The 15,893-nt window shown below is 44.0% G+C and overlaps 1 protein-coding gene across 4 annotated transcripts in view; it reads left to right on the forward strand.

Moving 5' to 3' along the window:
• Positions 1-15,893, forward strand: part of LOC147221018 (myosin-10-like) — a 70,254-nt gene that overhangs the window by 25,237 nt on the left and 29,124 nt on the right. For 2 of the 4 annotated variants that reach the window (XM_086170281.1, XM_086170283.1), the window contains exons 4-9: positions 9,857-9,884; positions 11,290-11,392; positions 11,722-11,751; positions 14,426-14,518; positions 15,328-15,391; positions 15,561-15,659. In XM_086170281.1, the coding sequence (XP_086026407.1) occupies positions 9,857-9,884; positions 11,290-11,392; positions 11,722-11,751; positions 14,426-14,518; positions 15,328-15,391; positions 15,561-15,659 (417 nt within the window). The remainder of the gene's footprint in view (positions 1-9,856; positions 9,885-11,289; positions 11,393-11,721; positions 11,752-14,425; positions 14,519-15,327; positions 15,392-15,560; positions 15,660-15,893) is intronic. The other 2 variants (XM_086170282.1, XM_086170284.1) reach the window with 1 other exon arrangement.

The raw sequence follows: 15,893 nt of genomic DNA on the forward strand, positions 1-15,893 counted from the left end.
TCCTGGTTTTCTTCGCCCCGCTGCACTCGGATCCCCTCTTTTTCCTCCTTGACTGTTTTTTTTTTTTCTCCTTAATTGGTCCCCCCTCATGTCAGTAGCATTTAAAAATGTACTTTGTGGGATGTGGGGAAGGAAAGGCCCCAGCAGATCGTCTGTAAATTCTCATCTGGATAAACCATCGGCCCGAGCCAAACATAAGTCTGCAGGTCATGGGGCGGCATGTCTGCGAAGAACATGCAAGAGACTCTTCCTTCCTTCCCCTGTGTGTGAGACACTACTCTTGAGTATCTTGAGAGTGACAGCAGTAAAGGCTGAAAGGTGCGATGACATCTTGAATAATTTCACAAACCAATCGGATACTTGTCTTTTTTTTTTTTATAGTGCACCTTTTGCCCCCCTGCATCGGACACAAGGCCACATAGAGAGACATACAAGTATTCACCTTCTCTTTCACATGTCTGTGGAGACAGCCAACCATTCGCCAACACCTCACTGGCTGGAATCAGAACTAAGATGGACAAATCAGATGTAAAAAAGACATTTCAGACCACAGGGTGCTTGTATGCCACGGCCTAAGTGTATTGGCTGTTTTCCATGGGAGTTGGATTTAATGTGTTACCTAGATCTTCACCTGATCTGGGGTAGGTCGCAACATAAGTTTCCATGGCTACAGACTCAGCTGAGAAGAGCCCTAAATTTGTGGAAAACGTGCTAGCTCCGCCAATCCTACTTCCTAAATCGGGTCCAGGATCAAGTGAGTCCTTTTCATGTCGACGTCTTTTCAAGGAAAACGTTCATGCCACATTTCAAACGGAGCTGCAGCACAGGAAGAGTTGGGGGGCAGTGCTCTACGGTATGCCCAAGTGCAATCGGCAAAAGAAACAGAGAAGAGGAAGACATAGTGGGGCCGGTACAACCAGGGAGAGAAATCTTTGTCCCCATGCAGCCATGTATTTAATGGCCGCCGGCGTCTACTGCACTGCCTCTTTATTACACTGTACATTATCACCAGCTTCTCCATTGTCACCATGTTTGTAATTGTCTGAACTTGTATGAACTGTGCTCTGCCCTCTAGTGGATACATCCTGTCATGACCATGACAACGTAAAGCACGCATGGGAAGTACGAGGGCAGTGACATTTTGGTAACATTTGAAACATGGGTAGCCGCTTACGTATGTCATGTGAGCATGAATGAGCCTGTCTGGTGTGTGTGTGTGTGTGTGTGTGTGTGTGTGTGAGTGAGTGATCAGCTGGCCATCAGTGAGAACACCGGTTTAAGGCCATTCATCTTTTCACATCAAGACGTTTCTTTTTGTGTATCCAGTGCCAAAAACAGCTGTCTTGATGAATAAGCCTCCTAAACAAACACTCCGAGCCTTTTCACGTGAAACACAAAAATCGCATTTTGACACTGAAACCAGATGATTGACTTTGAACCAGGATTTAATATCATATGATATTAAAATCATGTTGATTTATTTTCTTATTTTTCTAAAGACCTCCACTTTTCTTGGTGTCATAACTGTCACACACAGTGATAGTTACCACACACGCTATGTGTGTGTGTGTCATCACACACCTATCCAGGTGGTCCAGCAGTGGGTGAGGACCCCCCTCTTTGACGGTGACCTATTTTGGGTTTACAATCTCAGCTGCCGACCGTCATCCCTCCCGCTTCCTGAAAGTGGATTAGCCCGACGGAGCTCCCGCAGATCTTCGTCTGCGTCATGAGCGTCACAATATTATTTATAACTGGTAAATGGTCTGAACCTATGCAGTGCTTTCACACCTTTGCGGCTTCGACGCCTTTTACAGTGGATCGTGTTCATCCATTCACACACACTCATGTCGGCGGAGCTACCAACCAAGGCGCTAAGCAGGCCGCTGCTCTTTCTAGTTTCTTATGACCGCATCGCCCTGATCTCATCCCACTCACTTCCACCGCCCCCTGTAACGCTCTCTTATCTGGTCCTTTCCCACCGCACCCGTCTGGCCAGCGCACACACTCCTCCCTCGTCTGGGTTGTGTTCCCTTGCGCCAGACTCAAAGGACAGCAGCCCAGCGGGAATTCCCAAATGGTCTCCACCCCGTCTATCGCTGTGTGGATGAGGCGATGCATGCCGGTGGCCTGTATCTCTTCTTGTCCCTGCTTTGCAACAGAAGGATACCGTGATATCATGTCGGAAATTAGCTGGCGGATAAATACGAGAGAATGAAAAAATAAACAGACATGGCCCAGACGTTGTGACCCCTGACCATCCGACCCTCGTTTCCTCCAAACATCACCTTTGCCAAGCCACCAAGGGGCTGTTTCAAGCGGCCGGTGGCATTGGGGTGGGGTGCGGTGGGGGTGAATTCCAGCACACGACCCCGTGCACAAAAACACACACTTGATTCACACAAATGGCCAGTCAGCTCTGTGGGGTCGTCTGTATGTAGGCTCATAAATGCCTAACTGGCAGCTGGCTCAACAGCTTGACAGTGACTAATGCAGCTTAGCCGTCCAATCACCCACTGGTTACAAATGTTCATTCTGTAGGTTCAGCCGAGTCCAAAAAAACACAGTCCGTCCGCAACAGGCAATTCATTGGTGGCAGGGAACAAAAAGTAGTAATAAAGCATTTATTACACCTTAAATGTAAACTGCAATGTAAGTGTGCAATAAATACGTAAGTTCAGAGATAAAAGCAACCTCAAAGGACTAGTAAACACCACTGCTTTCATTTCCTATGTGTTGGCACTTTGGTGTGAATTGGCTTGCAACTGCTTTCTGTGCTTGCTAGCAAAAGAGGTCAAGTCAAGGGATGTTTTGATTATCGTGACTTGTATAAGATGAACACAGACTATTTGGTACTTCAGAAGCAGAAGAGGTCTTGTCCACGGCCGAGGTGGTTGATAGCGTCACCAGAGGCAGAAGCAGAAGCAGAAGCAGAAGCAGAAGCGGAAGCAGAAATATTCCTTAGTTATAACAAGCATACAAGTCCTGCCTCTTGCTCATCTTTTGCTTTACACCCTAAAGGGAGAGGTGGCCATCAGACTATCTGCTATCTTCACTGCCTAGCATTGGAAAGGGCACTCTGTCTCTGTCTCTGTCTCTGTCTCTCTCTCTCTCTCTCTCTCTCTCTCTCACGCACACACAGACAAAGACAGACATACACTATGAGGTTTGTCTTGCCTTCATGAGATCAGACGCCTCCTCATCACACTCCCTTTATTCACCTATGACTAGGAAGAGGTATGTGGGTGAGTGTGCTTGAATGTAACTGTGTAACAAACCCTCCCTCCGGCTGAATATATTTGCGATGAGATGAACAGCAAGTGGCTCATGGGCACTCAGGATGGCTTATGTGCCCGAAGCTGTCACCCTGGTGGACGATTCATCATCCCATGGCGCTGACTTCCACAGCTTTTTTCAGTTCAAGCACACGTGTGGAAAAAACACACACTACATTAAGCGTTAAAGACTCCGATAGGGCGGAGAACCTAAGGTGTCCTGAGGTTGAAATGTTCTTCTCAGTGAGTTCCGTCTTCACCTCATTGATTCGCAGAAGACTTTTGTTGTGTTTAGATAACCATTTTATCGTGACTGCGAAGACTGCTTCTTTTCTATCGCTGCCTGTCATCGACACTTCCATACCAGTGGAGGTATGGAAGTGTCTAGGACAGGCCGCGGGTATGGAAGTGGTGATGCTATCAGGACCAACTGCCTTTTCCTCTTCAATCCCTCCTCACCTCACTGATTTTTGCTACTTTGTGGTCTACAATAGTCACATTTTCTACCTTTGCCTCTCTTTTATTTTCTTCATTCATCAGCTCTTCAAAGTACTCTTTCCATATTCCCATCACTCTTCTAGCATCTGTCAATACATTTCCCTTTCTATCCTTAATCATCCAGACCTGCTGTACATCCTTTCCATCTCTTTCTCTCTATTTTGCCAACCTGTATAAATCATTCTCTCCCTCCTTACTGTCCAACCGAGCATACAACTCATCGCCCTTTGTTTTGCCTTTACTTCCTCTATCTTTCCCTTGCGATGTATCTCCCTGTACTCCTATCTGTTCTCTTCAGTCTCCTCAGTATCGCATTTCTTCTTTGCTCTTCACTTTCTCTCATATACTCCTGCACTTCCTCATTCCACCACCAAGTCTCCTTATTTACCTTCCTTCCAGACAATACACCAAGTACTCTCCGACCTGTCTCACATTAGCTGTGGTTGTCCAGTTATCTGGAAGCTCTTCCTGACCATTCAGAGTTTTTATCAACTCCTCACTGAAAACCATACAACACACCTCGATTTTCAACTTTTACCACTTTGTCCTCTGCTCTGCCTTTGTCCTCTTGATCTTCCTTGTCACCAGAGTCATCCTATGCTGTCTGGCTACACTCACACCGATCTCTTTCGGGTTACCTTGTCTATACAAGATGTAGTCTACCTGTGTGCTCCTACTTCCACTCTTATAATCACCCTATGATCCTGTCTTTTCTCGAAAAATCAAGCATTCCTATCCATGTGCGGGACGCACGGACTCCACACTTCACCGTGTCTCCAGCAATACAGTCCTTAACATAGTTGGGAAATGTTCGACGTAACCGTAACCACAGTCTTATCAGCATGGACAGAACATTAAACACTTGAAAATAATAATAAAATAAACATCAGAAATACTGAATATCTGTTTCTTTCTTTGTTCACTGTTCACTTGTTCGCTATTTGTGTGTCTATGCATATCATTTTGTGGACTAAAAGTTGTGTCTGTATAAATGTCTTTATGGTACTGATTTGTAATTACTACTATTTCTAACTACTTGAATTGTTTTGATAAACAAGCTGACATTTAAACTAATCATTGGTCTGTGGTGTCTCTTTATCTTGTAACCATTTTAACTGCTATTCCCCCGATCTACTTCAGGTACAAACCCTACTATCGTGGTGGCTCGCCATCAAGCATTCATATCCTCCCTTTAAACCATACAACACTCCTCGCTTATCAGCTTCTTTGTCCTCTTCGTCCTCTGGTCTGCCTTTGTCCTCTTGATCTTCCTTGTCAGTCATTCTACAAACCAGCATGCTATGCTGTCTGGCTACACTCTCACCTACAACTACTTTGCAGTCACTGATCTCTTTCAGGTTACCTCGGCTGTACAAGATGTAGTCCACCTGCGTGCTCCTTCCTCCGCTCTCATAAGTTACCCTTTGTTCCTGTCCCTCTATGTTCCTATCCTGCATACCAAATCTGCCCATCACTTCTTCAACCCCATAACTGCCTCCACCAACATGTCCATTGACATCTGCACGAATCACCACTCTCTCATCTCTGAGTATATTCCTTATCACTTCATCTAACTGATTCCAGAGCTTCTCCTCTAACTCACATCCCACCTGTGGGGCATAGCCACTAACAATGTTACCAGTATGTATTTAATTAAAGGTTAAGGAATGTTGCTGTGTAACATCTTTCTGTGGAAATATCTCATGTTACAACATGGACACCTACAACTTATCGACAAGTGCGGCATATATACATGTATATATATAAATATACATACACAGACACACATTTATATGTTTATTTATTTCGTTGTTGCGGCTTATATTCAGGTGTGCTCAATAGTCAGGGAATTACAGTACCTGTCAACGCTACTGCTATTAGCAGTGATAGAGAACATGTTCTCACTCCCAGTGCAGCAACTGTCTGGTGAATTGGGACGGTACCCTTGGGCGTCACATACCGATGCATTAGAGCCCCTTTAGTGTAATTTTTTTGGCAAACCTGGAGCATCACGTCTACACCAACATCTGTGTTTATAAAAGCAGAGTTTCTATTTTGCCCTTCTGTCTGTTCTAAATGACATATCGCATTCCTCCACTGACGCGTCCCGAAAATAGACGCTTCTCCCGGTTTATGGAAACATGACGAGAAAGTTAACCTATTCTTACTTATAGATGATCAATACCATTTCCTGCATGTTTAAGCCGAACGCCCGCAGATAGCTCATACTTTGAGGCAAAAGCCTCAAACTCATTGTCACCCAGGGCTACAGCAGTATAATGGTTGCCCTCAAAGGGCCACATGTAATATAAATGTAACTAAATGTAGCCAAATGTAATGTAAAATAAATGTAAGTACTCCTTAATATTAAATAACTCTGAATTTATTCCTCAGTCTAATCCAGAATGTTACATACCTGTACGCATTTGCATAGAATCTATGCAATGTTACATATGCATTAGCATAGAATCTATGCTAATGCATATCATCACCCTCTTAAAATAATCGCCTAAGTCATTTTTTCACTAAAAATGTTTTTTTGCCTAAATCATCTCATGATGCTGACCACCTCTGGCAAAATTGCCTACATCCTCAGTTAAACAGATAGTGCCATTCTACCCCTTTAGTAGAAATTGCGTATGTCAAGAGTGTGTCAAATGGTTCAGTTTTTTGTGTTTCCTGAAAAATCTGAAAGATTGACTCAGGCGATTATTTTAAGAGGATGACGATATGTAACATTTTGGCCTTTAATTCTTAGACAATTTGTTGCTTTTCTGAGAGGCTAACTTTGGCATACTTAGCTCTGTCTTTGGTGTCAAAGTGCCGACGTAGATTGTATTCTTAGACAACAGACACTGTCTTATAACACAAAGGACATACCAGTGTTTCTCCTTGTATCACCAAGATGTATTCGCCTTCCCATCTTTCTTGAAAAAGCCTTCTATCTGCATCAACTTTTCTCTTCCTGGACATTTGAGGATCATTTGTTTTTCTCAATTCCACTTGTTGAAAATTGCAGCAATGTGGAATCTAATGGCGGGATTCCATCACTACGCGGGTAACATGATCAGCATGTATTATGGCAAATGTAGTTTATGATCAATGCACGCATTTGTCTTATTTATTTTCATACAGTCAGACCTTTCAAGACTTTCTCGTGGGCCACTTAAAATCACATTTTGCCCACGGGCCTTGAGTTTGATACATGTACATTAAGGGGACTGGTAGGCTTCTTAAACACGCTGTCTATTCAGGAGCAATGAGGGAAAGTGCTTCTTGAGTCTGGGTTAAATGAGGTTGATATTATGGCAACGATTCTGGCTTCGGAGGAGACAAGAGGAAAGTCAGAGTTCTCTGGAATTTGAAACATTGTTTAATTCTGACTGGTGATAAATCATTAAGAACAAATGGAGCCCTAATGTGGAACACAGGCCCCATCTCCCGTGTTCCACAGGGATAGCGAGGGAATCTCAACAGATTGATGGCAGAGGATTGATGCTGTGTTTACACACCTGCGATTTGAAATATGTCAAGTCAAGTCAGGTTTTATTTACACGGCAACAAATCAAAACACAGTTGTTTTATGACTCCATGGTCTGGACCGCTACTCTCTAAGATGACTAACAGAAACCCCGCGTTCACCCATGAGCAAGGCACCTGCCGTTTTTTTAACGGGCAGAAACCTTCAGCTCGATGTGGGCGGCCTTCTGCTTCAACCAGTCGCGGGGAAAAGAGAGAGATCGAAAGCGAAAGCATGGAAAGGATGGATATCAGGGTTGGGAGGGACAAGTAGAAATGATCTCTTAGTGTTTATATAAGTAGCGCTGATATGGTCATCGCTGAAATGATATCGCAATAATAGCTAAAATATTCAGGAAAGAAGTTACATTGGTTGAAACCTGGCAAGACGCGACAGTCAATCAAGCCATGCCCCCTGGGAACCTGCCAAATGAGAGATATCGTGACTATATTTGACTGTTTTTCCTGGAAATGACAGTTATGACTGTTTTTATGTGGTGTCTTGATGTCTATTGGGGGTTTACATTACCGTGGATTTGAGTGGGTTTCGAAGGACAATAGTGTGGCTAAAGATTAAATACTGTAAATGATATCGATCCTCGTGCAAATACATCTCAGGACGGCATCCTATGCTTTGGTGCACCTGTGTGTTCGGAGTAACTGGTGTTGCACCATTTATACATTAGTAAATCCGGTAAACACTGTCTACCAACATTTATTATCATCTATCAAGGTGTCAGCATTATGTACTTTTCATGTATCTATTTATTTTTTATGTATGCCTAAAGAGTTTATGACCGTTTATCAATGATGTTGATGAAAGTAACGTAATGTACATGATGGTCCATTCCCGGCCACTCCGGGAAAAACACTAAACCCCAAGTTTCCCCCAAGTGAATGGATGATTTTAGGTGTTAAGGATCAAACATTCCAGAGTAGTGGAGAAGAAGTGAGGAAACAGTCATGTTGTCTGGAGAAGAAACACATAGGAGACAGGAGGCAGAGCTGGAGGCAGCAGAGATGAAGATGTGGAGGTTCTCTTTGGGAGCGAGGAGGATGGAGAGGATCAGGGATGAGTTCATCAGAGGGACAGCATATGTTAGATGTTTTGGAGAGAAGGTTTTGGTTTGTACATGGACAGAGGAAGGATGGTGAAGGTCTGGGTAGGAGGATGCTCGTTGGAGCTACCTAGCCATCACAAAGGACTGACTGTTGACCAACCTAGCCACCCTGACGACCGCCATCTGCAATTGATTACATTGCCAGATACAGTCTGCCATATCTCCCGCTACTCCCTCGGCTATCCCTCGGCCAAAGCGGCATGGGGCTAATTTTACACTCTCGCTCAAAGCAGCGCTGTATTGACAAGCTTAAACCAAACCTTCCTCGTGACATATCGAGATAGATATAAGATAAATCTTTACTCAGAGCCATGTGTATATCTTCTCTATCTCATCGTGTTCCTGGAGGCGTAGTGGTTAGCGCTCTCACCTCACAATCAAGGAGGTTCTAGGACAGGGGTGTCAAACTCATTTTGGTCCAGGGGCCACATACGGACGAATTTGATGTCAAGGGGGCCGGACCAGTAATATCATTACCTAGAAGTAACACTAAGTTCAAATATTTCCTTTGTTTTAGTGTAACGGAGGCAAACGGGTAAAAATCTTTATGTGTAATGAACTGTTCCTCTAAAAAAATAGATGACAAATTAATATTAAAAATGAATATTAAAAAAGAATTGATGAAATGACACCCTAAAAATATTGTTGAGTTAAAAGAGAAAATTGTGTCACTGTGGGAAAATTTGCCACAGAAATTGATGAGATAATTGATTAGTAGCATGTATAAGACGAGGTATAATGTTTGCAAGGCTAATGGTGGTTATTCTGGTTATTAAATCTCTCAATCTAATCTTTTTAATTTTGCCTGTTTTTTTCGCTATCATTTTTGTGGTTTTTATAGAAATAAGAAAAGATCATTTTAACAATGTGACTAGACGTTTTTTTTAATCAAAAAATCATTTTGTTTTAAAATTTATGTAGCAAAAAATACCTTGCAAAGTTACTTTTTCATTTTTTCCTTGCCTGTTTTTTTTTTTTGAAACCCACTGTATAAATCCCCCAGATGCATGTAAGAAAAAAATATGCGGGCCGCACTAACACGAAGATCTGATTTCAGGCAGGGCACCACAAAATATTGTCCAGAGAGCCATGAGTCTGAGACCCCAGGTCAAGAGTAAGACCAGGAGGGAAAAAGGACATGATGTTAGTCATATATTCCAACTGCAAGCTTTCTGTGTGGGGTCTCTATGTTAGATAGGCGATTTAGGTGATGAATGAATGAATGAATGAATGAATGAATGAATGAATGAATGACCATAGCACAATGAAAATTTGCAGGTTAATATCATTGCTCAGGGCTGCGGACTGCTTTGGTTGACTGCACACTATATCCCATAAACCACCACCTCCATATATTATATAAAACTTATTACATGATAATTATTATATCATGATTATTATAAAGTGCTGGCGGCTGAAAATGTCTTCTGCTTCTTTCAACAGATCGGGAGGACCAATCAATCCTTTGCACGTGAGTACTAACCTGAGCCCCTCCTCCATCTCTCAATGTGTTTAATTCAACAAGTGTTTTCAAAATGTGTTTGTTTATGATGGGATGCGTTGCAGCCCCGCCCGAAAATCAGGGGGACTGGGGTTAGTGGCTCCCGCCCTCGTCGTCTGTGGCGTAGACCTCTCAGATGGCATTTTAAGCATACAATCCCAGAGCCGTTGCTCTCAGATATCCTAAAAACACGTATTTCTAAGATAACAGCAAGGAAAGGCTTCAGTCCGTCAAAATCCAAATTTTATTCCAGATATGACTCTTCCGCCAAGGAGGAAAATCCCTGAGAGAGTTATAAAACCTGCAGTTATCTGATCAGGATCCACGAGCCAGCTCACCACTCACACCCCCCACCCCCACCCCATAATCTTCAACAATCATTTTAATCCAATAAAAATGCCACAAAGTTGTGCGCTAACGCGGTTTAGGAGCGATGCGCTGAGATATGATAGATTCATGATGACACCTAATACCAAGACGCCACTGAAAAGTAGCTTTTCTTCTGTGGGTAACCTCTCTGATACAACAGAGGTCATGGTCAGGGATCTTGAGTGAACTTACAACCTCTGTTTTTTTTTACCCTCTTTCCAAATAAGCCCAAGCTCCTTGTGAGCGAACCAGAAGAATTTTTAATCCCGCGGAAAAACATAGTTCGGCGTGTGATTCTCTCACTCCCGTGAAGCTATGAAGACATCAAGGCTTGAAATGTGTGACCTATTTTGGTATGCCTTCAAGGACCCGCCCCTTGAATTCAAGTATCTAAAATGGTCGTGGAGCTAATAGCTAGCTGTGTTAAAGCCACTGGTATGTTCGTGTAGTGCTGGCCAGTCTGGCTTTGCTTTGGTTTTCTGGGATTTGGGGTTTGAGCGGCCTGGCGGGGCAAGTGGTCTTGCTTTTCAACACAGCTATCATTAGAAACTGGCCCAGAAGGAGAGCTGGGAATCTTTGGAGACTGGCCCACAAAACTACAGGGTTTTCCGCGGAAGTGGGTGGATTTAGCAAAACTACAACAGCTGACAGTCATCCGCCCCTTCTCTGGCTTTGCGTTTTCCGACTGAGGATTCACCCAGACGCTCTTGGACATACAGACAGAGAAGTCTCGTGAATACAATAATGATTACAAGTAAGAGAATAAGTGAGTCCTGAGAGAATTCCCGTCCTTTTTGTTCATGGGCTCAGATTTTTCCAATTTGGTAGTTTGTCCATTTCCCAGGCCTCACAATTCATGTATTTCGACAATTTCGGAACACGACGTATCAAGCAGGGCTTCTGTTCCACAGAATGAACCTCCCGCGACGTAGCTCCCAATTTGTTCCATTCATTGACAGAAGTTTCTTTTCTTTCATTTTGTGTGGATATCCGTGTTTGCTTTCAGAGGCGAATCAGGCGCCGGCAAGACTGAGAACACCAAGAAGGTCATCCAGTACCTGGCCCACGTTGCCTCCTCACACAAAGGACGAAAAGACCACAACATTCCTGTGAGAGCTGACATTTTCACAGTATCATCCTTTGATTAGCCGGCGCTTTCTGTCCGTCATAATCTCGCAGAGAATCCCAAATATAGATTCCTTCTGAAAGCTATATTAGATTTGACCGTATTATCATTGCACACTGCTGTAGACACGACGCACCTCCTGTTCATCAAAATCCAAACTAACCGATTTCGATCTACCCTGTCGTATCACCGCTAATGCTTCATTTAAACGCCAGTGGACTAAACGTGCTAATACTGATGTTTATACTTTTGTGTCTGATGTAAGCCCTTTCGGATTTGTAACACTTGCATTTGATTGTCCATAACAAACAGCCAGAATCTCCCAAAGTGTTCAAGCTACAGGCAAGTGGGATTGCACCATCAGTTCTGAGTGTGTGTCTGCGTGTGTGTGTGCATGTGCTTATCTCCACATCTGCGCCGTTTTCCATGACGAAAGGACCGGCTAACTAATCTCAGCTTGTTTCTTGGTGAGGTTTTTGTTTCTGCTTGCTTGGTCGCCTCAAGTGATCACATAATATCAATGAAGGAAGCAAGAAACGGGCACTTTGTTCAGCCCCAAGAGAATATTAGAAAACGCAAAATACCAGAAGCGTCTGGTCAATTTTGAATAAACCTTAGTCCCCATTAAGCACTGTTGATGTGCAGTGTTGGTCCTTCCCATTTTTTCTGTGATCCTATAAACACAGTATAAAAAAAGAGACCATTATGAAAATCAAGCAAAGACAAACACCTCCCCAGCATCCTTTTTTATGCCAAGCCTAACCTTTATATATATGTGTGTGTGTGTCTGTGACTGAGTGTGTGCGCATTGACAGAGGAATGCCCTCAGCTTCATTATATATAGACGTAAAGTGCGGTTGTTGTTATTTGCGGTGGTTAGATAAAGCTTGCATTAAGGATGATTGCTTGTGAGTCACGTGGCAGCCCGGGAGAGACTCGGGCACAGACGAAGAGGAGGAGGAGGTCGAAGCGGTAAAATGTGAAGTAATGAGTAGTTTTTTGTTAGTTTAGAGTGCGATTAGTGGTTTTACAGTCAGACTCCGAAGCGAAGGGGGGTTGGAGGTAACATGGGGAACACAGATACGGGTTGGGTCGGGTCCAGGAAACTCAAGGGCCCAATCAAAGGGCGGACAGAACGGTGAGCGACCTGGTTCTCAAAACGGACTTTGTGGTAAATACCGAGATACCATGTGGCTGCAGGTGTTGCAGAGGTGGAACGAAGTAGACTGTCTGTTTTCAGGATCGGAAAAACCAGGCAGTCGGTATGCTTGGATCTTTAGGGTCACTGCAGAACACAATGAATTTTGATCTTCCACTCCCGTTTCTAATCACACTGTGGGAGATCGACACTTTCTGAGAGTTGACTGTTAGCTGATGGAGCTAGTGGCAGCCGCACCCAAATTTACCGAGCTGGATCATGCAAATGTCAGTTAGAGCATTCACTGTTCTCCGTACTGTTGCTGGGCCAAATGCCATTTTTAATCAGCCTCTTTTACAGTCAAAGATACAGTCTCCCAAATATTGATAATTAAATGAAAGGCATGTAAATATCATATCCCTTTGCAAGATATTTATTTACCTATCGGGGGCTGGAGGAAACTGGAGAAAGCCTTTGAGCGCCGAATGTCATCTGTGCGTGGCTGCTGCAAGACAGTTTCACAAGAGGAAACGGTGCAAATGTGACTCTCTTCCATGAAATTCCACTCAGTCGCGGCGTGTTCTCCCAGCTATGATCCAAAACAGTCACAAAGTGCCTCCAACTTCAGCGTAACTTGACGCAGCCCAATATTATCTAATTCCTTTCTAATTTGATTTTTCTGTTGCCTGGTGTTTTCTGGCCCCTTTAAATCTAATAACCACAGGAGCCAACACCAGAGCTCATATCCTGCAGCTCCAGGCACAAGCATACAAGGGATAGCTTGTTGGGTATGTTAGTTGTTGTAGTCGAAACTAAGTGGAGCAGAAGTGTTGCACCCAGAGTGCACGCTAGTGCTGACCTGCTTGGAACTGCTGTCACTCTCCCAGGCTGGCCCTTATGCACGTAGACTATTCAGACACCAAGGGGAAAGTCTCCAGGCTCGATGACCTAAACTCAACCAAGACAAGCATTTTGATGTAAGCGCTGCATTTCCGTCTGTTGGTCGTCACCTACAAGGGCGGTGCTTTTTGCAGACTCCTTCACAGAGGTTGATACCTCTCCCATCTAAATTGGTCGGAATATGGAAACCACAGTCGTGGTAAATAGCGTAGCTGAAGAGTTTGCCCTCCCATGCAAAATCCAAGGTTAGAAAATATCCACCTCTATGATAAGGACAAATATTATATTAATGTTCTGATGGAGTTTGAATCGGATTTGGGAGCGTTGCAGCCTGCCTTTGCTCATGGTCCTCAAAAAAGGAATTCAATGTCTTGTTGTCCTTCCAATCAAGTCCGTTTTTCCCCTTTGCCAAACATCCCGTCTCAGAAAATCTGAAAAGTACAAAGGTTTTTATTTTTGATGGCCAGAGGTACAGTGTCAGCCATCCAAGTGGAACGTTGGGAGAAAGAGAAGAAGGTTGTGATGTTCCCCTCCGCCACGAGTGTGTAGAGAAGAACCACGGGTCTATTCAAAGCTCACCGATTTTGCTCTGAGGGTACAGATATGGGTCTGTACCCTCCTTGTGGAGGATACGAAGTCGTGTTTGGGGAATTGGGGGTTTCGGAGGCTGTCGGGAATGTCTCAACTGCCTGTCAAATCCCTACACGGAGGAACGTGCATGCTTGAATGCCGTCCATCACCTCAAACTAACAGCATGCTGAAGTGCGGGCATCACTTGCCGCACAGCCTTCCGAAAGCCTGCCTTGACAGAAATCACACAGAGCTGAAGTTGACTAAACGAAAAGAGCTTATTTTGCTTTGCCGTCGGTATGCTTCGGCGAATCTGGCAAATGCAGGCAAATGATTGGACGCTGTCTTCCAAGCGTAAGAAACCTTTGACTGCATGGTGGCTCATTACCTCTCTGTCCGTCTCCACAGGGCGAGTTGGAACGTCAGCTCCTTCAAGCCAACCCTATTCTCGAGTCATTCGGCAATGCCAAGACGGTGAAAAACGACAATTCATCCCGCTTTGTGAGTTCATATTCATGTCTAAATGAAGGTTTCCATTATTTTCGATCAGAATCATCCAGGATCTCTCAGGATCTTCCTAGATCCTCCAGGATAGGGAGTAAGTAGCACAGAGTTATTGGGGACTGGAAGGTTGGGCAGGCAACATAGCGTAAGGGGTCAGAATCTTCCAGTATCCGCCTGTATGGAGGGTTTGAAGCAAAGGAGGGGGTCAGGGGCTGGAAGGACGTTAGCAACGTAGCACAGGGAGTATGCAGGTGGTCAGGATTTTCCAATGTCTTCCAGGATGCTCCAGGATAGGGAGTACATAGCACAGGAGGGTCAGGAATTTGAAGGACATCAGCAGCAGAAGGTGTCAGTACCTTCCTGGATCCTCCTGTGTAAGGAGTCAGAAGACAAGATGACACAGTAGACAAACGGAATGATCTGGAGCCAAGCAGGGAGTCCACCTGGGCTTTTGATAAAAGATAGGAAACAGGTGTGCAGCAGCACTCCTCCATGAGTTATCCGACCCATGGGGGGAGAACACAGGGAAGCCACAATAACTCAAGAATTCCAAAGTTATAATAACACAGAAGGATCTGTAGTCCTTGAGCTTTACTATGATTCACTTTGCTCGATGAAGACAAATGCTTTTCTTTTTCCAATATCACCAGGTTCTAATGATAGATTATCAAAAGACCATGTGCTGTACAGTTATCTAACGTTAAACAAGTGCTTGCTCTTGGATGACTGCAACATCTGAATGAAACCTGCAGCTGAAACACAGTCATTTTGTAACCAAAGCGTGCATCTTGTTTCTTTTCTCGCAGGGCAAATTCATCAGAATCAACTTTGATGTCACAGGCTACATCGTAGGAGCCAATATTGAAACGTGTATCCTTGCTGCTGAGACCGATGGAAGGTTGAATAAGGGTTAAGGATGTCATTAAATGCTGTATCGTAGTTGTCGTAACTCATTTATAAAGTATCTACAAACGTGCTGTAATCATTTGACTCTGTCACATTCTGAGTTCCTAGTTTAGTCCCTGATCTTTGCTCTCAGACCTTTTGGAGAAGTCGCGGGCCATCAGACAGGCCAAGGATGAGCGGACTTTCCACATTTTCTACCGCCTGTTGGCAGGAGCTGGGGAGCATCTCCGAAGTGGGTGTCTGGACCAGTGAGGTTTTCACTGACGTAGTTTCTGGCAAAAGGGAGAGTGAGAGAAAACTGGTTTCAATTAGTACCTTTGTTGTTAACAGCTAATTTAGCCCATTTGGGCATTGTTTCTTAGTGATGTGTTCAGACCGCGACAACAAAAGCACATTTTTCATCCATATAAGTCAAATTTCGATGGTTGCTCATTTACCAACTCAAGGCAGAGATGTCTAAACAAGG

This window comes from Fistularia commersonii, chromosome 23, assembly GCF_037954325.1.
Source record: "Fistularia commersonii isolate RoL2024-O1a breed Wild chromosome 23, RoL_Fcom_v1.0, whole genome shotgun sequence".
Lineage (NCBI taxonomy): Eukaryota > Metazoa > Chordata > Actinopteri > Syngnathiformes > Fistulariidae > Fistularia > Fistularia commersonii.